The sequence below is a fragment of the Metarhizium album genome, assembly GCF_000804445.1.
Source record: "Metarhizium album ARSEF 1941 chromosome Unknown scaffold_53, whole genome shotgun sequence".
NCBI classification, from domain to species: Eukaryota; Fungi; Ascomycota; class Sordariomycetes; order Hypocreales; family Clavicipitaceae; genus Metarhizium; species Metarhizium album.
Genome location: NW_024467627.1, coordinates 43,490 through 67,723, shown reverse-complemented (window position 1 = coordinate 67,723; position 24,234 = coordinate 43,490). Strand labels below are relative to the sequence as shown.

Below are 24,234 nucleotides of genomic sequence, written 5' to 3'. Positions count from 1 at the left end.
TTTCTTTCTATTAAAGAGTTTTCTAAGTTTAATATAAAAAGACAATATACTAGTTATATAGCTTTATAGCTATCTAGAGTATTTAATATATAGTAGTTATTATAGTAAGACCTAGAATTATAGTAGTTGTATTGTAAGAGGGTTCGAACATGCAACTGTAGCAGCGCAGAGCCTGCAGCACCTAGGCTCATAACTATTAGCTAATTAAGAGACTCTTTATAATTTAATAGAGAGAGCTTATGTAATTTAGTTAATTACTAAGCATAAAATAATAGGGATTCTTAAGGTATAATAGAAGTAACTTATAGTATAGTATAAAATTATATATAATAGTATATATTAAAAAGTATAGTTGTAAAGGCTTAATTTCCTCTCTATCTAGTTAGAGGGAAGAAGAGTTATTTATAAGTAAATTCTATAGTAGAGCTGCTAGAGCTGCTAAATTAAGTATAGCTAGTAGCTTAAAATAACTCTTATAGCTATTTTCTTCTATAAAGTAGTTTAGCCTTTATAGCTTATTAGTCTTTTTATTAAATTCTAGCTAGTATTTCTCTCTTAACTTTAATTATATATATAAAGAAATATAGGCATAAAGTATATTAAATTCTTGCATATAAAATATATATAAACGTTCCTTGTAGGCAATTTGTGTGCTGTAGTTGTTTTCTTTGTTTTTGTATGTGTTTTTTATAGTAGGCAGTATCTGCCGCTGACATAGCGCATGGCAGCAGGGCCGCTAGACCGAAAACAGGGCGTGGTGGGGTAGTGAGCGCCCCAAGCAATTGACTCCGCCAGGCATTGTTTACACTTGGTCGCGTCAACCGCGTCTGCGCGAGTACGGAAGGACCAATCAATTGGTCCCATGATCGCTCCTTCCCGAATGTTGGCCGCTTGGGTCATCATCACAATCAATCTGCATGAATATGATGCAGGAATTAGCACTGGGTGAAGAAGCACGTTCCGCTGGTGCTTCGCTGCTTGCCCATTGCCATCGCAGCTTGGACCGCTTCGTCTGTGCCGACTTTCCTGTGAAAGCCATATTCACGGTTATTGTTATTTGATGTTTCCCTTTTAGGCTCTGGCTTTATTGAACTCGCCATCCCAGCACCGAAGGCTTTGGCGGATCCTTGCACAACTGACCTGGCCCGGCCACACGAGACGACCTGCGTCAAGCCTGCATCCATACTCCGTCCTCACAAAGTGTATTCTCAAGCTCGTGTCGGGTTCCACGCGCCGTCTCCCCATGTTTACGGACCGCTGGTCCCGCTGTTGCGCATTTGCGTTCTCTTGAGACGGGCTTGGCTCAACACCCCGCCGACCATCTCTTCTCTTGTACCGGTGCCTTCGACCGTCAGACATATTTTGTCCGCAGCGGCAAGACACCATCCGACGGCAAGCCAAGGCGAGGGTCATGAGTGCGGCCCATTGACGAGACCATGGTTCGTGTGACGGACGACTTGGCGTTCTCGCCAGACACCCTTTCACTGTATCATGCTTCCGATCCGCTGCTCGGTCAACTCCCCGTCCTCATATTCCACGGGCCCTCGACGACGGCCAACTACACTTTAAATAGCTCTCGCGTCCAAATACACATTCTGTCTTCTGCAGGCTTTCAGTCGTTTCCTCGAATCACCATCTCCCCGAGCTCGCCATTCTACGGAGTCGTCGATCATCTACCCCGAGAGATCCAGGTCGATGAGGTATTCCGCGGGTTGGCCTTCGGCCTCTTCAAATATTTCTCAGAACTCCCCGACGGAGTCAAAACCTACCTCAGGAATTTATATCCGACCAGAGGGAAGCGCCCTGGTAGCGCCCCGCGTCTCTTTGGCGAACAACATGCTGCCGGCCTGATCGCATCCATGGTCAAAGGCGACAACGCTGCAGAAGTGATTGCCTCGTTGCAAGATGCGCTGCAGCCGCAACACATTAACAACGTCGATGTTGACCTTGTTCTCCCGCCAGGCGCCATTGTGCCTCTGCCACCGGCCGACTGGGAAGAAGTACCGGACAATGAAGACGACATATTAGACCCGTCTCTGAGACAATATGGCGGATATACACCTCTAATCAGGTTGTTCGGCGAGCCAGTCTTTTTGCCGACACACAGGCTACGACGCGCCCCATCAAAACCTACATCCTTAAATCGAGGAAGATCCTTCAACAAGGACCAGAGATATGAGCTGCGCATGAAGCTGGCTGAGCTGGTTGACACGGAAGAAAGATATGTCATGAAGCTTGGCGAATTGGTCAACACCATTGCTAAAGATTTTCGGGAAAGTGCCAAGGCAAGACCAGAGGGCAGTCTCAGTCCTTCAGAAGCAGAATTGGAAAAACTCTTTCCTCCATCGGCAGATCAGATCCTGCAGCTGAATTCCGCGTTTGTGGACCAGCTCCGCACGATTATGGACGAAACCGAAGATGAGGCTCTCCGGTACATGGAACAAACCGCATCGACTTTGGGCAGCATGAAGAGCTCGGGTTCAGCTCGAGTAAAGGATCCCAGTGGTGCCTTGAGCATGGCTAAACTGTTCCTTGAATGGTTTCCAAAGTTCACCCAGAGCTACCAAGATTACATCAAGGCCAGCCAGCACTTTCCCACTTTGCTCAACTCTTTTCTTGACAAACAGTCCAGCTTTAGACAAAGAGTCAACCAAACTGGCGAGCAGACTGTCAGGTCTATTCTCATTGAACCTGTTCAACGACTGCCTCGATATAGCCTCCTCATTGATCAAATAGTTGGCTCGTTACCAATAACCCACCCTGCGCTTCAGCCCATGCTAAAGGCCAGGGATATTATTACTAATATTTGCTCCATGGACGACCCGTTACCAGACAGGCCTCACGTTGCTAACAGACTGCGAAATATGGTTGAATCGTGGCCAAGGGACTTGGAGCCTCAGGGTCGACTCATCGCTGCGGCCGATTTCATTGAACTTGCACCTCCATTTCAAGGCGGAACTGACGAGTTGGACAGCGGTGGCGTTTTTCTTCTATTCGCAGACTGTTTAATTATATTAAGAAAGATCGGGCTCACAATGACTGGACGTGATTTGCTCCGGGAGATCGACAAGCCGTCCGTTGCGGAGTTGCTTATTTCCATGACCAATGCTGTTGGTGGACCAGCGTCGTATGAATTCGCGCTTACGGGCTGGCATAGCCTTGCAGACGTGCGGTTTACGGAGTCTGAAGACGGCGCGTTAGTGTGGATGACTTCGACACGAGATATGAAGTACTCCCATGCCGGAGAGTACAAGATAAGCAAGGCCCCCACATCTCGGTGCTTTTTACTTCAGGAGGCTCTGGAAGGCAAGGCCACCAAATGGGGGGAAGATGTAGTCAAAGCGCGAGTCGAAGCACGGTTCTCAGAGACTGAACGAGAAAACCCTTGTTGGACGCTCAGGTCAGTGCGTATGCAGGACAGTAACCTGGGCCTGCATGTGGCTGTCTTTCAAGAAGGCGCCCATGAATTGGTCGAGGGTCGAAGAGAACCAGCTGCCATTCGCATCGTGGTAGATCACGAGAAAGGCACAAAAGGAGCGCCACTCGGCCACTACGGAGTGGAAATAGTGATAAACTTGTCCAGCAATAATCTCAAGCGGGTGTCGATGCTCACTGCCGGTCTCAATGGGAAGCAATTCCATGATGACGTTGACCTGGAGGATTTGCTCCCTACCATGTCACGTCGCAGTAAGTACTTCTCGTTTGGTGGTAATTGGAAATCGACTGACCCTTCTGCCATAGTCATTCAGCTACTGAGCATCCAATTCAATGTCAGCAATGCCAACCTGACTGCTTCTATGGTGTCCTACTATACCAAGACGTTGCGGAGATTGAATATCTCGACCAAGGTTGAGAAAGGTCGATCCTTCCTTGCAGCATCACCCGTAAAGCTTCTTTCCAGCCTCTGGAACAGCGGCACAAGCAGTTTACCAGATGTTGTTGTATCTAGCACGAAACCTCAGCAGCAGGCATTACTCCATCGAGCGAATAGCATTCACTCCATGTTTGGTTCGATAAAGGGCAAGGATAGCCGCCCCAACACCGCTGACGGACGACCAGAGAACCCCTTGCTGAGACTTGAGCAAACATTTACTGGTTTTACGGCGGCCCTTCAGTCTCGAAAGGGCACCATAATTGGCCGTACATTACTCAATCGATCACTTGTGGATGAGCTGTCTGTAAATAAGATATACAACAGGTTCATCGAAACTCCCTTTGACTATGCAGTCTCCTGCGATATCAATACCGAAGTCATATTCGCCGCATTCGAGAAATTTCTGCATATTGCTTGGGCAGATCAGATAGGCCCCGTCATGACGATGCAAGCAATGGACTCTTTACTTGACAGAGCAAATAAGAGAGTCCCTGGGAATTTTGCCGACTTTGTGAACTATCTTTTTCGAGATATGGCACCACAAAATCGACGAGCTTTCATCACCGTGATCAAGCTGTTAGCAGACCTGTTAGATGGCTGTGGGAATGACAGTGACAGAGGTGCATTGACGGTGGCATTTGCTGAACTTCTCGTCACTGATGGCGATGCTCATAATTACATCAATCTACTAGATCGACTGGTGGAAGACTGCGACAGGATATTCGAAGACCAAAGTGCACCTCAGAGCTTCCATCCCGGCTCCTTTACTTCCGAATCTATCGAATCTGGCTACCGACAAGGCAAGACTCACACGGGCTCCGTCACATCAAATGCGTCGTCGCTTCGTCGCAAATTCGGGCTCAACGCCCTTCTTCGACCGAGTTCACAGGATGAGCGACCATCGGTATGGCGGAGCTTGAGCAAGCACAGGAATCCCACCACGGGCGACACGTCGAGCTTATCACGCAGCATACACGGCACACTGTACAGAGCACCCTCGGTAGATAACAACAGTCTACCGAAGCGACTGCATCGGCGTGCCACGTCCAGAGAGAGGCCGTCCATTGCAGGTGCATTCGATGAGACGCCACAACGTCCGACCAGCTCGCACCGCCTCGACTTTCCCCTTGACACCATTGGCGAGCCCTCTTCCACCGAAAGAGTAGTCTCAAGCACGAAAAGCCCAAAAAAGAAGAGACGAAGTTCGCTATCAGATCTTAAAAGTCTCATGGCCGCTGCAAAACTAGACGACGAGCCACCGCAGCCATTGCAAACCACGAAGCAGACATCTGGCAAGATCAACACCAAACCCGCCACCCCCCAATCGACATCTCCTTCCAAGATTCCGATCAGTCCCAGCGCGGCTGGTACGATAGGCGCCTCCAGGCAAAAGGAGAAAGAAAACCTCGCCGACTCGTCTGAAAAGGTTGACAGCCACGCATCCGAACACTCCGGGGTTATTTCTTCCAAATTACCAGATTCCCTATCCAAGATCTATCGACATCCCAAAGCCCTGTCGATATCTAGCATCCCTACACTCCGGTCTACTAAGTCAGCATCTGATGCAATAACTAGCCCTGGGAGTCCGACGCGATCTAATGCTCAACGCCTCCGACTCCACTCGCCGCAAAAGCTCAGAGAGCGGCTTCAATCCGAGAAGCAAGTCGCCCAGGAGGTCGATTCTTCACTGAAAAGCGAACTGTCCAAGATTGGCGACGAGATGGCTCGTGTGTACGATTCTCGGTCAGCCAGCTCTCGGACGGATGTGTCCGGGATCGCCACCTCGCTGAAAGAGCTAGAGGATCGCATCGAGGTCATGATGAGAGAGTTACATGAGCAGCAGGCTACGACGCAGAAGGAACTAGACACCACCATGAAAATCACAGAGGCCAAGGTACGCGCCATCGACCAGCTTCATAAAGAGGTTGTGGCGGAAAATGAGTTGCTCTACGAAAAGTTTAATGGCGAATTGGGCAAAATTATCAAAGCCATGAGAGGCAAGGGCAGGGATGACAAGGAGGAGCTCGTGGTCAAGCTAAAGGAGCAAGGGGATGAGACGGCGAAGTTGAAGAAGGAGAATGCTCGTCTCAAGAGGGAAATGGTAAGCCTGAAAGCCATGTTGAGAGGAGCAGATTAAGTGTTTTTGCGCCTCAGACGTGTTCTTGGCTTATCAGGCGCGAAATGGCGCGAAGCAAGGAGACTATCGACGCAGAATTGATGCCCAAAACTGGCATAATGATTGGAGTGTGATGTAAATGACAACAAGGTTGTATACTATGATGACTATCAACCGGACGGCGCAAGGCGGGAGGGCAAGCAAGGTTGACAGTTCCACGGAGAAAAGGCTACGGGCGTAAAGAAGGCAGTCTCCATCAAGAGGCTCTCTCTTGGTTCATGTATGATTCTTGACGTATCATGAAATATTATGACAAACGAAAAAAAAAAAAGATTACGAACTTGAAGATGCTGTAGTGTCTGGCGGGCCTGTCCCCCTCCTGTTGTCGGACGCAGGCGAGAACGAGGGCGCCTCAGGAGAAGCTGTGCTGGAAGCTAGCTTTCCTTGCTCGACCCAACACTCAAAGAACAGGGGCCCTGCCCGGACGGAGCGAATCGGCGCCGTGGCTGTCCCTCCAAGGGCGCGGCCAAGTTCTGGCCTGCTCTCAGAAGCCGTTTGGAGATGAGGCTGGGCGGGAATCCAAAGTTGTGGGTGCTGGTGGTTCAGAACCATTGTCAGTGGATTCCGACGGACGACCAGGGGCGTATCGCGTGGCAGAAGGTAGAAAGGGTTCCAGGAAGCAAGCTGGTGGGACGGACAGCAAAGATGCTTACCTGGATTGGCGGCAGGGCCTGGTCACGCAGTTCGATTCCTATGGTGAACGTGCAGCCGTCGGGGAGACGTGGCCTGCTCTGGCCGACGTGGGCGATCCTGCTCAACGCTCCTCGCAACGCTTCGTTCACATCGGTCCAGTTGACGGCTTCATCAGCCGTTGCGGGATCGAGGGGCGGACCGGAGGACGTGTCCTTGTCGCCCCAGGTGGCAGGAAACGACTGCAGGTCAAATATCCACCGTTCAACGACGTCGAAGCTGGCGGGAGCGTGGATGACGAGGGAAACCTGGCGCGCAGAACCAACCCGGACTTGTGCTCCGACAGCAGCGACGGCGTCCCGGATCCAGGCGCAGACCCCAGGGTGTCGAGACTGGTGGACGGGCAGGTTGTAGGCACGAGCTGTGAGAAAGGTGGCCTCTGGGTAAAGCTTCCGATGGTAGAGGATGGAGTGCAGTGCAACGGTGAGGAAGTTGGTGAAGCAGCCCAGAAGCGCTGAGGCCTGGGACGGCAACAGCGAGGCGTCGGTAGCGGCTGAACTAGCACTTGGCTGGAGATCTGGACGGGCAACCCGAGACATTTGCGAAACCGTGGGAGAGGGAATGCGGTCGGATCGATAACCTCGTCAGCCTCGTGAGCCAGGGATTCAAGTTTCCGAGGACGGGCGCGGGCGCTTACTCAAGTAGCGCGCTCACGTGACGCCGTACAGACCAGCCACGGAAGGCGCGTTGGCGGCCGCTCGTGGTGATTGCCAATACTTTCGAGAATGGGGAGGAAGAGTCCTCGACGACAGGCGCGTCCGGGCCAAGGGCTTCAGCCATGCCGAACCATTGTCGTCCGGCAGTGGTCCGCCTCAAACGTTGCGGAGACGATTGCCGGGCAATGACGACAATTGGGAGATGCGGCTCCCGCCCAGGCACACGGTCGGCGACTACAAATTAGACAGGGGAAACGATGAGCTACCTACTACCTAAGTACCTACTAAGTAGGTAAATACGAGTTGGGCGGTGATAGTGGTGTAGTGATGCGTTGACCACGGCGCCCCGAAGACCAGGTCTAGTCCACGGCGGCCCGCGCCACACCCAGATGACAAAGCCGGGTACGGAGTCGATGCGGAGAGCCAAGCACGGACGACAGACACGGCCCCACAATGGGGCATGTCGTATCGTTGTTTTTACGTTTGTTCCCAAAGGCTGGGGTGTAGTTACCGTGTGGCTGACCTTGTACAATAAAACACCACGACTTGGCTCTGCTGCCGCAATTCTCTGATCCGTGGTGGCTGCCATTCACTATCGTGTCGAGAAGATGCATGGCCGTAAATGCTCATCTCGCACGCCTACAAGCCACCCATTGCCAATATTATTTGAAGATGGGCCTAAGCTTACTTAAGGAATCCAGCAGCCTGATTAGGCATAGCGTCATCTGTCACAGATCAGAACCCACTTCACAAAACAAACGTCCAGCGACTTCACAAAGTCGTCATTTTCCACAAACCAACCTCAACCGCCGCCTCTTCCGACAAGCATCAATCCACATCTGAGACTTCGATATGACCGTAGAATTATGGCAGCAGGCCATCTTCGGAACGATGGATCTCCTCTTCTTTTGCGCTGGGTTACCGACGCATGAATACCAACATCTAATCCGCCCCCCAGTTTGAGATCCTACAATCACGCATTTAGCGTCGACAATATGCCAGCCATCAACTACAGTACTCTCCATTTTATCGGGAGCGGCGCGTCAACTGCCTTGTCCGGGACAAACAAGCCTTCTCGCGGTCCATGAGGTCTGGCCCGGTGGGAGGCGTAGCCTTCTGAACTAAAGTCCGAGTATGAGAGCCACATTCTTTCAAGACAGCGCGATATCGAGTAGATGATATAGCATGCTCCATGGCAACAGACTCAACATGCATCACATTAGCCAGCCGCTAGCCTTGTCCAACCCGACGGCACGGGTAGGAGGCAGAGTTGGAAATCATCTAGTTCATAATCCAGGTTCATTGGTGAAGTCCATGGTTTTAATGGCTTCACTTCAGGCGGGTCTAGATCGAGGTGGGCAACGGTCTAGAAAAGCCAGGTGTCTCGCCGGATGTCGTTTTCCTCTGCGAGACTCGCGCGTTTCGAGGAGGCATTTGCCGCCTCGTGGTATATATTGCTGTGCTTCCGGTGGAAATCAATGCATGTGGGCTTGGACGTGACGGCTAGACGACTTATCAACATGAGTCTGTCTGTTTGTCATCTACGTTGAGTCGTACTGGATTCCTTTTCTCTAGCCTACCTATTCCTGTCGCTTGTGCAGAGAGACCAGCCATGGCGCGCGGTTCTAGCGGCATTGCCAAATGGGCAATTGCATTACTGGCGGTTTTCCCGACAACATCTCTCTCCAATGGATTTGACGGGGCCGATAAGCCCGCCAGCGTGACACCGCACAATGACCTTGGAACGTGCCGAGAAAACTGCGCAGATCAGTCCTCCGCTTTGACAGTCGGGCCACCGGGCTGGTCTCAGCCATCTGAATCAGAGGAACCCAGCCAGGACGACGTGGATGATGATAATCCGCCGCCGGACTACGGTGTACAACACGACAAGAGAGGACAGGATGATGAGTGGGAGCGCAATGGTCAATGGGACCGTGATGATGACGACGACGACAACGACGACAACGACGACGATGGTGATGGTGGTGGTGGTGGTAATGGTGATGATGACGGGGGCAAAGAGAGACGCACGAATAATCATCATCATAAGGGCAAAAATCGAAAGGGCGGCTGGCGTCATCGACACAAGATAAAGGTCTTGCCATCCGTGAGGACCATTACTCTGCCGTATCTCGCACATCTCTGGCCGTGGTGGGCACACAAAACCCGCTGGTCAACGCATCAACCCGAATGTGAGGGCTGCATGGCCACCGTATACTGCCATGAGCCAAACCGCATTCCATACGTCACCATCACCGTTTTTGAAACCAGACCTGCTCCTGCAGTCGAGACTCACAAGCCCAAGTGTCGTGCTTGCAAGGGCACAATCACCATTTTCCAAATTGAATGTAAGACGATTACGATTGGAACGAGACATCATCGCACGACTCACAGTCGCACAACGACCAAAAAGCACCATACGCACCACAGTCCAAAAACGACGACGACGACGACGACGACGACGACGACGACGACGACGACGACAAGCACCCACGAGCGTGAGTCTCGTAGTAGTTCGAAGCGAAAACCTTCATCTTCACGGAGCTCTCATAGTCATGGGCCACCTCCCCCGCATTCAACACCGAAGACAAGTAGCAAGTCAGAGCACGAGTCTTCTCATCATAGCCACCTGCGGCCCAGCTCGTCTCACATAAGCTCCGAAAAGCACAGCAAAAGTTCAACGACGACGACAAAGTCACGTCCATCACATCATAGCTCTTCTAAGCCTTCTAGTTTGAGCCCACCCAAGTCGTCGCAGACGACATCGTCAAAACCTACCAGCAGGTCAAAGCCCAGCTCATCGCAACCAAGAAGCTCTAGAACTAGCTCTTCGAGGACAACTTCCTTGCGGCCAACTTCATCACGGCCAGCTTCATCGCGGCCAGCTTCATCGCGGCCAGCTTCATCGCGGCCAGCTTCATCGCGGCCAGCTTCATCACGGCCAGCTTCATCACGGCCAGCTTCATCACGGCCAGCTTCATCACGGCCAGCTTCATCACGGCCAGCTTCATCACGGCCAGCTTCATCACGGCCAGCTTCATCACGGCCAGCTTCATCACGGCCAGCTTCATCACGGCCAGCTTCATCACGGCCAGCTTCATCACGGCCAGCTTCATCACGGCCAACTTCATCACAACCAAGCAGCTCTAAACCTAGCTCTGCGAAGCCCAGCTCAACACGGCCAAGCAGCTCTAAACCTAGCTCTGTGAGGCCTAGTTCGTCACGGCAAAGCTCTTTAAAACGCAGCTCAACACAGAAAAGCAGCTCAAAACCTAGCTCCAAGCCGAGCTCGTCAAAACCTAGCTCCAAGCCGAGCTCGTCACAACCCAGCTCATCGAGACCAAGGTCGTCACAACCAAGCTCCTCGAAACCCAGCTCGTCACGGCCCAACAGCTCCAAGTCTAGTTCTGCAAAGCCTAGTTCATCACAACTTAGTTCGTCACGGCTAAGCTCTTCAAGACCGAGCTCGTCACAGCCAAGCAGCTCAAAACCTAGCTCTGCGAAGCCTAGTTCGTCACGACCTATTTCGTCACGGCCAAGTTCCTCGCAAATAAGCAGCTCTAAGCCATTCGTCACGGCCAAGTTCCTCGCAAATAAGCAGCTCTAAGCCAAGCTCTTCAAGACCAAGTTCTGCACGCCTGAGTAGCTCCAAACCTCGCTCTTCGCAACCCAGCTCATCGAGGCAGAGCTCTAGACCTGGTTCATCACAGCCGAGCTCGTTGAAGCCAAGCAGCTCTAAGCCCAGCTCTTCAAGACCAAGTTCTGCACGCCTGAGTAGCTCCAAACCTCGCTCTTCGCAACCCAGCTCATCGAGGCAGAGCTCTAGACCTAGTTCAACACAGCCGAGCTCGTTGAAGCCAAGCAGCTCTAAGCCCAGCTCTTCACAGCCTAAAAGCTCGATACCTAGTTCTGCAAAGCCTAGCTCGTCAAGACCAACCTCAAAGCCTAGCTCTTCAAGGCTGAATTCTTCGCAGCCGGGCTCATCGAGACCAAGCTCATCGAGACCAAGCTCATCGAGACCAAGCTCATCGAGACCAAGCTCCAGACCTAGTTCTTCGCAACCAAGCAGCTCTAAGCCCAGATCGCAGCCAAGCTTATCAAGACCAAGCTCGAAACCAAGTTCGTCGCAGCCAAGCTCATCGCAGCCAAGCAGCTCCAAGCCCATCTCATCAAAGCTGAGCTCATTGAGACCGAGCTCTAGGCCTATTTCATCGCAGCCAAGGTCGTCAAAGTCCAGCTCATTAAAACCAAGCTCTTCGCAGCTAAGCAGCTTGAAGCCGAGTTCATCTCAGCCAAGCTCATCAAGACCGAGCTCTAGACCTAGTTCTTCGCAGCCAAGCAGCTTGAAGCCGAGTTCATCTCAGCCAAGCTCATCAAGACCGAGCTCTAGACCTAGTTCTTCGCAGCCAAGCAGCTTGAAGCCGAGTTCATCTCAGCCAAGCTCATCAAGACCGAGCTCTAGACCTAGTTCTTCGCAGCCAAGCAGCTTGAAGCCGAGTTCATCTCAGCCAAGCTCATCAAGACCGAGCTCTAGACCTAGTTCTTCGTTCTTCGCAGCCAAGCTCGAAGCCGAGTTCATCTCAGCCAAGCTCGAAGCCGAGTTCATCTCAGCCAAGCTCGAAGCCGAGTTCATCTCAGCCAAGCTCGAAGCCGAGTTCATCTCAGCCAAGCTCGAAGCCGAGTTCATCTCAGCCAAGCTCGAAGCCGAGTTCATCTCAGCCAAGCTCGAAGCCGAGTTCATCTCAGCCAAGCTCGAAGCCGAGTTCATCTCAGCCAAGCTCGAAGCCGAGTTCATCTCAGCCAAGCTCGAAGCCGAGTTCATCTCAGCCAAGCTCGAAGCCGACTTCTTCGCAGCCAAGCTCATCACAACCCGGCTCATCGAAGCTGAGCTCTAAACCTAGTTCTTCACAACCAAGCAGCTCTAAGCCCAGCTCGTCCCAATTAAGCTCATTAAAGCCAAGTTCATCCCAGCCTAGTTCGAAGCCGAGCTCGAAGCCGAATTCATCGCAACTAAGCAGCTTGAAGCCAAGCTCATCCCCGCTAAGGTCTTCAAGACCAAGCTCGTCGAAACCGAGTAGTAGCTCAGCGCCTAGCTCTCAGAAGCCCAGTTCGTCCCGAACTAGCAGCTCCAAGCCAAGTTCATCGGCTCCTCTAAGCTCGCAGCCCAGAAGCTCTCAACCCAGCTCTAAGCCAAGTTCACCGGCTCCAAGCTCGCAGCCTAGTGTCAAGCCAAGTTCATCGGCTCCTTTAAGCTCGCAGCCCAGAAGCTCTCAACCCAGCTCCAAGCCAAGTTCACCGGCTCCTCTAAGCTCGCAATCCAGAAGCTCTCAACCCAGCTCTAAGCTAAGTTCATCAGCTCCTCTGAGCTCTCAGCCCAGCTCATCAGCGCCAGAAAGCTCGCAGCCTAGAAGCTCTCAACCTAGTGTTAAGCCAAGTTCATCGGCTCCTCTGAGCTCTAAGCCCAGCTCGTCGGCGCCAGAAAGCTCGCAGCCTAGAAGCTCTCAACCTAGTGTTAAGCCAAGTTCATCGGCTCCTCTGAGCTCTAAGCCCAGCTCGTCGGCGCCAGAAAGCTCGCAGCCTAGAAGCTCTCAACCTAGTGTTAAGCCAAGTTCATCGGCTCCTCTGAGCTCCAAGCCCAGCTCGTCAGCGCCAGAAAGCTCGCAACCCAGTTCTGAGGCAAACTCCCAAGCAAACTCTCAGCCCAGCGCATCAGCTCGACCCAGTTCCCAGGCAAATTCTCAAGCAAACTCTCAGCCCAGCGCATCAGCTCAACCCAGCTCTAAGGCCAACTCCCAAGCAAACTCTCAGCCCAGCGCATCAGCTCAACCCAGCTCCAAGGCCAACTCCCAAGCAAACTCTCAGCCCAGCGCATCAGCTCGACCCAGTTCCCAGGCAAACTCTCAAGCAAACTCTCAGCCCGGCGCATCAGCTCAACCCAGCTCCAAGGCAAAGGTCAACTCTCAGCCCGGCGCATCCGCTCAACCCAGCGCCAATGCAAAGGTCAACTCTCAGCCCGGCGCATCCGCTCAACCCAGCGCCAATGCAAACTCCCAAGCAAACTCTCAGCCCAGCCCCAAGGCAGACTCCCAGGGAAAGCCCAACGCATCAGCTCCTGCAGACTCTCAACCCAGCAAAGCCGGGACCGGCAACTCCAAAGCCGACAACGCCCCTGCTGCTCCTAACCCTCCTAACCCAGTCAACTCCAGTCCTCCACAAGCACCTGAAGCTGCACCGAAAGCCGCAGCCAGCGGTGCAAAGTGATCCCATAAGAATTTAGGAGGTGCAACTCTCTCGAGGCTTGGTCGTCGGGAGTTTCAGTGGTGTTGTTTCATTTAGTTCCAAAGGGCAAAGGTCTTGCAGCCCCAGTCTGTCGAAGTGGTTCAAGGGGGAAGCTTTCGTCCGAGAGTGCGCCCGTCGATAAACATCTGTTTACATCATGAGACCAAAAGCTTTAGACATACACATCTCTTAAATTCCTTGAATGCATCGCATCATATCAACATGCATGCCTTTTCCTCTGCGTATGCAAGTGAGCGGGATAAACATGCCCGCTTGGATAGCTCAAGATTTAGATGAAGCCCTCGTGCACTTGTCTCATGCTCTGCTATGCAGTGTGCTCGTGGCATTCCCTTGCAACTAGCGGGTAGAGGAAATCATCATATCACATCTTCATGTTTCATGTACTGCGTACTGCGTACGGGAGCATGGAATCAGGTATTATGTACTTATGCACGAAGTAACCACACGATCGCAGTAGGACGTAAGTACATAGGGAGACAGGTCAAGTCTTGGACGTAACTAGGTACTCAAGTACCTATGACGTTGGATCAAGAGTGACGCTCAACTGGTCTCCACTTGTAGGGCTGAGCATCTCTTGCCCATGCCATGCATTCGCCATCGTGCCTTCCCCACCAATCTTCTTGGCCCCTCCCTCCAAGCTCCAACTTCCAACCTGGCATCACGCCCGCCTCTCCCATACTCTCCCTTTCTACATCAATTCTCAACACCCGGCCTGTTGCCCAGAGCTGTTCACATACCATTTCATCAAAAGTCCTCCCACGGCCACCCATCGTCATGACGTCGGTACTCGGTACCTCGGCTGTGCTGCAGGGCATGGCCGACGCCTTGCCAACACACCAACAAGCCGACGAGAGCTCCGACCTGGCCAGCTCCTACGAGGCCATCGCCCTGCTCGTCCATGCATACCTGGCCGCTCTCAAGTTCCGACTCTGCGGCTTTGACCAGGATAAGCCAATGCGTAGGTGCAAGCATCCACCACCCGCCACCCCGCCCGCCAGCATCGCTGCGTCAATGTCCACTAACCAACACGGTTGCCCGCGCGTAGCCGACTGCGAGTCCCTTGCGCCTCGCCTCCCGCCAAAATGGAACGCTGGCTTCAGCTCCCTTAGCTTCATCTACAAGCACAAGCAATCCTCCATGGACTTTGTCTTCCGCATCGACCGAATGGGGGCCAAAGTCGAAGTCCGAGGCCTGGCTGTTGGCGACGAGAACATCCACCGCTTCGAGCGCACCGTGCGCGACATCGTCAACTCGAGTGCCCTCCCTGTACGGATAACCATGGTTGAAGGACAAGAAGACCGCTCCGACTTGGTCGAGAAGCTGCGAAGCGTCTTTGTTTCGGAAGAGGCAATTTCCGGTACGCTGATTAGCGATGCCCGTACTGCTTGACGCAAAGACCTTATTTGCGTCACGGAGCAGCATGCTGACAAGAACTTCCACCTTAGGCTTACTGAATGATCTCAAGGTCGAGATTGTCCAGAAACTCATCCCAAGACTTCAAAGCGAAGGCTACGTCGAAACAGAAGATGCCGAGCAAACAGCTCGTTCAGAACGCCGGGACCAGGAACGGCGGAACTCCCAACGTCCTTTCAATCCCTCTGTAGAGCCCAATATCCCGTATGACCCTCCAGGGCACCTTCCCGAGATGGCCCGGCCCCGGCCCGGCGCTCCAGTGGGTGACTTCCTGCCACCTGGATTCGAAGATGAATACGAGATGAATCGGCCACCTCGCATCAACCCGATAGCCATGCCTGGCGGCCGCCATCCACTCAATATCGGTCACGACGACTTGAATCCTCCGGGCCTGGGGCCTCATGATCCTCTTCGGGGCTCGTTTGTCCCAGGTGGCCTGCCACATCCAGGAGCACCCGGTGGCATGCATCCAACCTTTGACGACCCTCTGTTTACCGGACAAGGCGGCAATGGAGGTTATGGAGGCTATGATCCACAGGCTCCCCCTGGTGCGCGATGGGATCCCGTTGGACCGGGCGGGACGCCAAGATTTCCTGGTCCAGGCCGGGGGGGCGGCAACCGCTCCTTTGGCGGATCTGGAGGTTTTGGTGGCGGCGTTGGCGGAGGACATATCATCTGAGACAGACTGACCCGATCGGAAACAAGCAAGGGTACGGGATGAGTAATTTGTATCATTTCCCCAGTAGTGATTATCTCGTCACCAAACGGTACTGAGAGACTTGGAACACTGTAAGATAAGGTTGATATATGCCTCCAGTAGCGTGACGAATAACTAATGATTACTATGATTCACGAAACATGGAAAATGCTTTGCCGGTAATTTGTGAACGGCCCAACGCTGTGGGGGCGGTGGTGATGTCATTAATATATACTTTTCGCATCTCAAGAATCTGTCCTTGCGCTACGCCATCTATGTTTGTTTGCCTTCTCAAACCTTTGACGAATACAGAAATTCAGCCGCTCTCATCTCCGCGATTGTATCATTTAATTGCCGACAGGGACAGGAAGCAAGTCGTAATGCGTCTCAGCCGTCGTCGTAAGAACAACCATCACAAGTGCTCAAGTGTATCGTCGTCATCTTTCCTCATTCTTCTTTCTTCCTCATCGCTGAGCTACCTTGCTAATTCAGGCCCCAGAGTTGGCAACTTGGTTAAGCCTAGTCTTTTCGTCTTGAGTAAGCAGGTTGTACCACTCCTGGAAATTGGCAATATTTTCACGGCCGCATCGGACAAAAAATTCTGTGAGATACATATGAGTCTCATCGTCTGGTCGCCGCAGGGGTCCGCCGTCCATGAAGGACATGAGATCAGCCTTGGTACCAGCTAAGCTGAGGTCAAGGGTATCGTCGTCGTCTTCCCAGCCGTCTTCGTCATTGTCTTCGTCAAACTCGGCGGCGGCAACGGCGGCCGCTGCAGCACTGGCGGCCGCACCTGCGCCAGCGGCGGATGCAAGCTCTTCGATCAAAACCTTCACGATCTTTAGGGGGGCAGGGATGATTGTGTACTGGTCGGGGTCTAGTTAACGCCGCGCGGTTAGTCAGTCCCTCGAGGCAGATGAATCAACCGTGAAAGATGTGAGACGGGACACTTACTCTGCTTCGCCCGCGACCGAGTCTTGATCTTGCCGTCATCAGCGCTAAGAATCAAGTCACCCTTTACTTGGATCTGAGCAAGACGGGAGTCATTCAGCGCATAGAGTTTCGAAAGAGCAATGACGCTAGATGAATGTCAGTATCATGTGACCAAGTCAATCCAGTAGCGTGAATAGTCCTCGTACTTTTGCCTGATTTCATCGTAGCCTGCGAAGCTAACCGAGTTTTCGAGCCACTTTGCCATAACAATCTGCAGTCCGCTATCCCCCTGAATCTGGATCTGGCTCAGGAACTCGACGACGTCTTGAGCGCCATTGAGAGAAAGCCTGGCAAAGACCAAGATCAAAGACTGTATGAAAGCAGCAGCCTGGGCTGAAGCAAGTCGATTCGCGACAGCCTGCAAAAGTTGAGGCAAGAACGGACCAAGACGTTCTTGTCCCGCTTTCTCAACGAGTTCTGCCGCCAGTCCACCTACTTCTGATGCAGAGTTATCCTCTATAGATGGGCCAAGTAAACGGTCAATAATGTGCAAGCACACCTCGAGTCCAGATCGGCCATTTGCATCTTGCCAGTTAAAAACCTGCTGATGATCGTGGGAAAGAACCCACTTGACGATTTCAGAGCCAGGTCGTAGGACCTCGCCTTCCTCCGACTCCATCAAAAGACGGTTCAACTTGGGGAAGATGGTGGCAACAAAGCCGGTGGGGAGTGGCTCCGAACCATTTTCGGCGAGGACAACCAGTAGTTCGGTGGCCACTGTAACAAGAGGGTTGTCTTCTGTCACATTAGCAACATCGAAGGCACCGGTGAGCGTAGGCAGCGTGCGAGCGCAAAGGGCGCCGAATGAGGCACTGTCTGAGAGGGCGCTGACAATATCCTCAAAGGCCTCAGTAATGATCATGGTGACTTGGAAGTTGCTGGCGCCAAGCTTGGCAAGCATGAACAGCAGGTCCGTGGATTGAATGTCGCTTGAGAGCGCTATTTTGGGATCCAGACCGATAGTCGCACGAAGCGCCTCCGCGAGGACAACAAGAAGTTCGTCCGCTTCTTCCATCTCAGCTGGGTCCTTCTCGTTCATGTAGGATTGGATAGCGGTAACGATCGGCACCTGGCGATCGGTGCCTACTCGACCGGAGTGAATCAAGCCTTCGACAGCCTTGATACAGGCAACCTGGACAACTTCTGACTCTTCATTCGTGATGGCATGGACCATGCGATCCAAGAGAGCTGGAGGGGTTTGGAAAGAGCGGCCAATGATGCCCGCGACGAGATAACCTCGAGCGCGAAGTAGAGGCTCATCGGGTTTATTGATGGTGAAATCGACCAACTCGAGATAGGCACTGGCAACAGGATCAGGGATAGTCTTATTAAGATCTTGAAAGTCGCTCAGGAGCATCGTAAAGAGGGAAAGAGCGGATTCCTGACATCTCCACATGGATCCATCGCCTGGGAACAGGGACGTAGTAAAGCCAAACAGACCATCAACGGCCTTTTCATTGAACCACTCTCCCATCTTGATTAACAAGTCACCGGCAGCAGTTCTGGCGGTGTAGTTTGCCGTAACTGACGTCTCTTCAGCCAGGTACAAGGAGCAATCAATGTCCCACAGTTCCTCCTCCTCTTGGGTGACGCGAGAGTAGCTGACCAGCATTCTCATAATCTCAACCATCCAGGGCACGTCCTGGGCGGAGGCATGAGCTTGCAAGTGGCCATCCAACTCTGCTTTGACCGGGGGAGAGCGGAAGCACTGGTTCAGGAAGTCAAGTTCTTCCAGGACCAGGAAGTCCAAAGTATAGGGAAGGTTATCAGAGTCCACAAGGCGGCTCTGGGCGTTGGTTTTGATGTAGAGCTCTTCATATGGTGTCTGCAAGAGGTTCAGCTCCTCCCAAACGGCACTGAAAAAGGTGGTGCTCTGGGGCAGCAGTAGGTTGGGGAAGACTCTGCGAATGCGGAGCAGCGTCTTGACGACCTGTAGCTTGAGGGCAACAATGTGATTCCAGCTACCAGGCTGGGGACCAGTAGTCACGCCACCCTCTGGTAGACGGCTCTTGAGTACATTGGCAAAAAATGGGTTCCACTGGGCAAGCAACTCTTCAGCGAATGCCTTGACTTCGTGGGAGTGCTCCTCCTTGACCATGTTCATCAAATCGAAGCAGGATCGGAAGACAGATATGGCGAGTGCTCGGAGCATGGGTTTTCGGTTCTCATTGAGGGCGACCTCTGTCAGGATCTTGGCAATATCTCGAGCCATGGAAAAAAATTGATCCTCGCTCAGGCTCTCATCGACGAGGTCGGCGAGGACCCTCAGAGCTCCGTGGAGCTGGGTATCGGTACCAGCTGGAATGGTATTCAGAACGGTAGGCAGTAAGCTGGGCCATTGTTCGGGGAAGTCGTGTATGGCGATCTTGCCGACTGCATAACTAGTGGCGCCAGCAGTTAGTTGCCCGCGTGTTCTTTTCTGTCAAGCAAGGAGGTGAAAAGGCGGCCGCACCTGGCCACGAGGGGAAAGTGGTAGGAACGTACCTTGCCGAAATCTTCACCTTTCGATCCTCGTCTTGGCTCAGGGCCAAATCAAGGAGAGACTGCCTCAGAATAGCTCTCGTGTCATCGTCAATGGGAATTATGGTCTCTTGGTCCGGATTTCCAACAGCCCAATTGTTCTCAATGAACTGCCTCAGGGTGCTCAAGGCAGCCTGACGGACACCAGTGCTGATGGAGGAGTGAGACGCAATCTTGGCCAGTGACACGGGAAACGCAGGGTTCGCCTGGGCACGCTTCAGCTCGATCTCAGCCTGTTGTCGGGGCGCCTGGTCCGGCAGCTGGATGTTGGTGAGGAGCGGCACGAGCTGCTGCTCCATGGTGGTGTAGAGCGATCTGGCGGCCGCCGATGGAGGAGAATGCCGTCTAAGTAGGTGGTAAAAGTCAATAATCCGCACGGGCTGTCTGTGTCTGCACGACAGGCAGAGAAACATCAATGTCTTGCGAGATGGTCGAGGCGGCGGTGACAGACCGCGGGGCAGACTTTTGTCAATGTCGTGGGCGGAACAAGTGGGTCCAGGTGAATTGAACAAATTGTACACGTACGTACGGCACCTACGGTAGTTACATGCTGCTTTCAAGCACATTACATGGCATGTGCAAATTACTGCGGAAAAAATGACACACTATGAGCTGGTAGGAAAATATCATTACCTTTGTCTTGTTATGGTGAATAAGGCTGGATATGGTTAGCAGAAAACCCCTTTGCGCACTATTCGGTATCCACCAACTACCTGCCTACCTAGGTACTTAACCTACTGTACCTGCTTGATACTTGAGTACGGAGTACTGAAGTAAGTACTCAAGTTCTCAAAGTAGTGAGTACTTAGGAACAGGTAGCGTGCATAGAAAGTGGCTTTGTAGCAGTGCTCTTACCCTAGAGCACGTCTCGTATTTCTTCCGCCAACGTGCAAATCAACACCATTTTCCGAAATGATGCCAATTCAGGAGCATTCACCATCAATACAAAAAACAGTCTTTCTGTTACCAAACAACATACTGCCCCATTCCTTCTAATTGAGCAAGTCGCATTACATGACAAAGCCAGAGAATCGGGATACATACTGCCCGTGGCCTGGCTCCGCAAAACGGAGATCAAATACGGTTTGCCTGCCCCAGCGAACGCGGCCTATCCGAACAACCTCCATGCACCTGCTTAGTTACTTACTTAAGTAGGTGGTTGATGGCACGACACCGCTAGCGTCAACACGAAGCAGAATCCAGAATCCAAATTACCAAAACCCGGGTATCTGTAGCCAATGGACCCAGGCGCAAGATGATCGCCACAGGCAATGGTGGGTTGTGCCGTCCAAGCAAGCTTTTCAGAGATAATCTATCATCTATCACGGGCAGGGCGATGATGGGCCTATCTAGGTAGTCAGTCCGCTATCTACTCCGTGGTTATCGTCCAGTGTCCACATTGGTACGACGGCGGGAGCCGTCGAAATTTGAAACCACCGCCGAGCCCTAGCAAATTGAACTCGACAAGCATCACCTCTGGCCAGTCCGCTATCCGCGCGCAAACCACGACCATGACAGAGAATGTTGGTCGTGTATCTTGAGCCTGATATGCGAGAAGTAGTCACGGCTAAGACGCGCTCAGTCAGGGCTGGTACTCATCAGGTCGCAGAGACAGCCAAATCACACACATTTACTCCTTCGGCCACGTGCCGATGGGAATGCTAGTCTGAGACACATGAATAGGGTTCTCCAGCCTCCGTAAACGCCGCTAGGCTGGTTGGCTGGGCCGTGCAGATAAGACCTGCTTGCTTATCCAGATTCCAGACTCTCGACTCTCGAGTCTCTACAATACCTTCGACGTCCCAGCCAGCTCTTGGTCAGTTTGTCAAGGCGCCGATTTCGACGGCGTTCAGAACCGACATCTCTCTTGACTGCCCATGGTCTCAGTTCATCGCACTGTTGCATACTGTTGACGGTCCTCGATCTTTTGCATGTCGCAAGACCTCGTGTAACTAGGCCTCCCTCCCTTGTCCCCGGAAACCCCCCCGAGGCCCCTTCGCGGTCGCAACTTTCAAGCGACCTATGAGAAGGAAGAACGCCTCAATCAGTTGTTGTTGTTGTTGTTGTTGTTGTTGACTGCCTGAACTGAACCCTCAGACGACATGCCGCTTTCTCAACAGCTGAAGAGCGTGGCGGATACACTCGCAGTTGAGTCTGAGGATGGGCTAACGTCGTCCCAACGTATGGTATGCACAATGTTTTCTCCTCGGCGTCTTCTCTTGGTGGTTCAGTCACCCTAACAATATTTGCCTTGCGGAGCGCTTAGCTCATAAACCATGACTTGAAACCCGTCGAGAAGGCTCGTCGACAATGGGGCCCCTGGAATTACGTGGGATTCTGGATTGCTGATTCGTACAACATCAACACCTGGATGATCTCGTCGTCAATGGTAATCGGGGGACTCTCTTGGTGGCAGGCCTGGATTTGTGTTTGGGTGGGCTATTCGATTTCAGCCTGCTTCATAGTCATGAATGTTCGCATCGGAGCCGTGTATCACATTGGTTTTCCCGTTGCGAGTCGAGCATCCTTTGGCATTTGGGGGAGTTTATGGCCAATCTTCAATCGTGCCGCCATGGGTAAGTGTCGGTGACTCGACAGGCCTGTCCGACGCAATCATAACTGGAGCCTTGCACTGACCGGAAAATATTGTGCAGCATGCATCTGGTATGGAGTTCAAGCCTATATCGGAGGCAACTGTGTGTACCTGATGATTCGTTCAATCTGGACATCATGGGATCGCGCCAAGATGCCTGGTCCTTTCGACGGGGGTGTGTCGAGCACAGCAGACTTTGTATCATTCTTCATTTTCTGGTTGTGTTCCCTCCCTGCCATCTGGTTTCCTGTCCACAAGATTCGACACCTATTTACCGTCAAGGCATATTTTGTCCCACCGGCGGGCATCGCCTTCTTGATCTGGGCTCTTGTGCGTGCAGGGGGCGTCGGGCCAATTGTTCAAAAGCCGAACATGATACATGGCGGCGACTTGGCTTGGGCAATCGTCAAAGGCATCATGTCTTCCATTGCCAATTTTGCCACTCTCATCATTAATGACTGCGACTTCACGAGATTTGCTCGTAAGCCAAATGATGCTCTGTGGTCTCAGTTATTTGCAATCCCAATCGGATTTGCCTCTACGTCTCTGATTGGCATCTTCGTGTCATCGTCATCGAGTGTCATCTACAATCAGCCGATCTGGAACCCTCTGAGTCTGTTGGGCAACTTTATAGATGATGGCGGTGCAGCGCAGCGATTCGGTGTCTTTGTTATATCGTTGGCGTTTGCCGTTGCCCAGCTCGGTACCAACATTTCGGCCAACTCCATCTCTGCAGGCTCTGACATGACGGCTCTACTTCCCCGATTTATCAACATTCGACGCGGTGGATACATATGCGCGGCCGTTGGTTTGGTTATGTGCCCGTACAACTTGCTAACCAGCGCCAACAACTTCACCACCTATCTTTCAGCATATAGCGTTTTCCTCAGCTCCATTGCTGGCGTCATGTCCACCGACTACTACATTGTCAGGAAAGGCTATTTGAACGTCAAGGAAATGTACGACGCACGCAAGACCGGCCCGTACTTTTACACATTCGGTGTAAATTGGCGGGGTTACACTGCGTATTTTGCTGGAATCCTCATCAATGTCGTTGGATTCGCCGGCGCCGTAGGTCAACAGGTGCCCAAAGGGGCGACATACATATACAACCTCAACTTTTTCTGCGGTTTCGTTGTGTCATCCTTGACGTACTGGAGTCTCTGCAAAATGGCCCCATTACCAGAAACAAGTGAAAAGTGGTTGGAGGTCGGGGACGCGATTGATGATTTGCAACTTGCATATGATCGTACAAGCGACGGATATGACGAGGAGAAGGTGACTGCTATGTCGAGAAAAGATGGAGGACATCGAGCGATGGGCCTGTAGCGAGGGAGCAGTCACCTTGTCGACAGGCTTGTTGAAGGACGCGTCTAGACGACTAAAAGGCAATTAAACTAGCCTTGGGAGACCTCCAATTGCATGCTAAAAAAAAAAAAAAAAAAAAACTGGACGGACGATATGATGCACACCATCCGGACGGAGAGAGAGAGCGTAATATAATGACGTACTCGGGCCAAAAAATAACAGGTTAGGTACTTGCCCCGTACTGGAATCGAACCAGTGATCTTGTCATTACTAGTGACACGCTTTACCACTGAGCCAACGGGGCTTCTAGCGTGGCCAAATGCGTCTTTATTAAAAACTATGAAGGCTATACGCAAAGCTCGCTGGAACAGTGGCCGGCCCTTGAGTCTGGAACTTTCACGCCGAAGTCCAATAAGAACACACCGTGACAGTTTTAGCATTCACTCCCAACCGTTATCCCTTGCAGACTTTCTGCTTCACTCAACTTTTTTGTCCTTGTCATTTCTTGTGAAACGCCTGGTGTGGTGCAACCACTTCGATCATTGCCCCCCCCATGCATCCTTTGCATCACGGACTTGTGCCAGTTTCGGCATGCGACCCGGGCGCTTGTCTTGACAAATTCTTTGCAAGGGACGGGGCCCGATGCATCACCAGGTTCGCATTCTAGTAGTAGGAGCCTCTACTGGAAGACATTTCCCCATTGCAAAGCGTATACTAATATATTAGGGAGTACAGCATCCACCAACCTTGTCCGCCATGCGCAGGCACCGCACCTTGACCAAAGATGTCCACTTTCCGGTATCATATTCCGTCGTTTGCGTGCAATGCCACCAGCCACGATGTTCAAAGAGAAGCCATGCATGACGGGCTGCACCGTCCAGGTCGGCTGTCGCACCGGGTTCATTCCTTGTGCGACCCCAGTCCGTACGTTGTCTGTCTTTTAGCAAAAAGATGGAGTCTTTGTTGGGGGGAGAGGAATCAACCATCATGGACGACAGCCTCATTATCACAATG

General features: G+C 52.3%; 8 protein-coding genes across 8 annotated transcripts; 4 read left to right on the top strand and 4 right to left on the bottom strand.

Annotated features, from left to right (window-relative positions):
* Positions 1-1,436: 1,436 nt before the first annotated feature.
* MAM_08381 (Rho guanyl nucleotide exchange factor) lies at positions 1,437-6,011 on the top strand (the record flags this gene model as incomplete). Its single annotated transcript, XM_040827179.1, has 2 exons — positions 1,437-3,687; positions 3,742-6,011. The coding sequence occupies 2 exons, from the start codon at positions 1,437-1,439 to the stop codon at positions 6,009-6,011; spliced, it is 4,521 nt and encodes a 1,506-aa protein (XP_040674846.1).
* Positions 6,012-6,323: 312 nt separating this feature from the next.
* Positions 6,324-7,279, bottom strand: MAM_08380 (REV7-like protein; the record flags this gene model as incomplete). Its single annotated transcript, XM_040827178.1, has 2 exons — positions 6,324-6,584; positions 6,704-7,279. 2 exons carry the CDS (start codon positions 7,277-7,279, stop codon positions 6,324-6,326), a joined length of 837 nt encoding a protein of 278 aa, XP_040674845.1.
* A 1,729-nt stretch (positions 7,280-9,008) lies between these two features.
* MAM_08379 (uncharacterized protein) lies at positions 9,009-9,898 on the top strand (the record flags this gene model as incomplete). The annotated part of the gene is made up of 2 exons (XM_040827177.1): positions 9,009-9,744; positions 9,810-9,898. The coding sequence occupies 2 exons, from the start codon at positions 9,009-9,011 to the stop codon at positions 9,896-9,898; spliced, it is 825 nt and encodes a 274-aa protein (XP_040674844.1).
* Positions 9,899-10,105: 207 nt separating this feature from the next.
* MAM_08378 (uncharacterized protein) lies at positions 10,106-11,561 on the bottom strand (the record flags this gene model as incomplete). The annotated part of the gene is made up of 2 exons (XM_040827176.1): positions 10,106-10,917; positions 10,973-11,561. 2 exons carry the CDS (start codon positions 11,559-11,561, stop codon positions 10,106-10,108), a joined length of 1,401 nt encoding a protein of 466 aa, XP_040674843.1.
* Positions 11,562-11,900: 339 nt separating this feature from the next.
* Positions 11,901-12,275, bottom strand: MAM_08377 (uncharacterized protein; the record flags this gene model as incomplete). The annotated part of the gene is made up of 1 exon (XM_040827175.1): positions 11,901-12,275. One exon carries the CDS (start codon positions 12,273-12,275, stop codon positions 11,901-11,903), a length of 375 nt encoding a protein of 124 aa, XP_040674842.1.
* A 2,195-nt stretch (positions 12,276-14,470) lies between these two features.
* MAM_08376 (Proteasome Inhibitor PI31) lies at positions 14,471-15,788 on the top strand (the record flags this gene model as incomplete). Its single annotated transcript, XM_040827174.1, has 2 exons — positions 14,471-15,053; positions 15,142-15,788. The coding sequence occupies 2 exons, from the start codon at positions 14,471-14,473 to the stop codon at positions 15,786-15,788; spliced, it is 1,230 nt and encodes a 409-aa protein (XP_040674841.1).
* A 506-nt stretch (positions 15,789-16,294) lies between these two features.
* On the bottom strand, positions 16,295-19,618 carry MAM_08375 (Armadillo-type fold protein; the record flags this gene model as incomplete). The annotated part of the gene is made up of 4 exons (XM_040827173.1): positions 16,295-16,683; positions 16,761-16,885; positions 16,946-19,180; positions 19,284-19,618. The coding sequence occupies 4 exons, from the start codon at positions 19,616-19,618 to the stop codon at positions 16,295-16,297; spliced, it is 3,084 nt and encodes a 1,027-aa protein (XP_040674840.1).
* Positions 19,619-21,786: 2,168 nt separating this feature from the next.
* MAM_08374 (uracil permease) lies at positions 21,787-23,241 on the top strand (the record flags this gene model as incomplete). Its single annotated transcript, XM_040827172.1, has 2 exons — positions 21,787-21,895; positions 21,974-23,241. 2 exons carry the CDS (start codon positions 21,787-21,789, stop codon positions 23,239-23,241), a joined length of 1,377 nt encoding a protein of 458 aa, XP_040674839.1.
* Between the last annotated feature and the right edge of the window lie 993 nt (positions 23,242-24,234).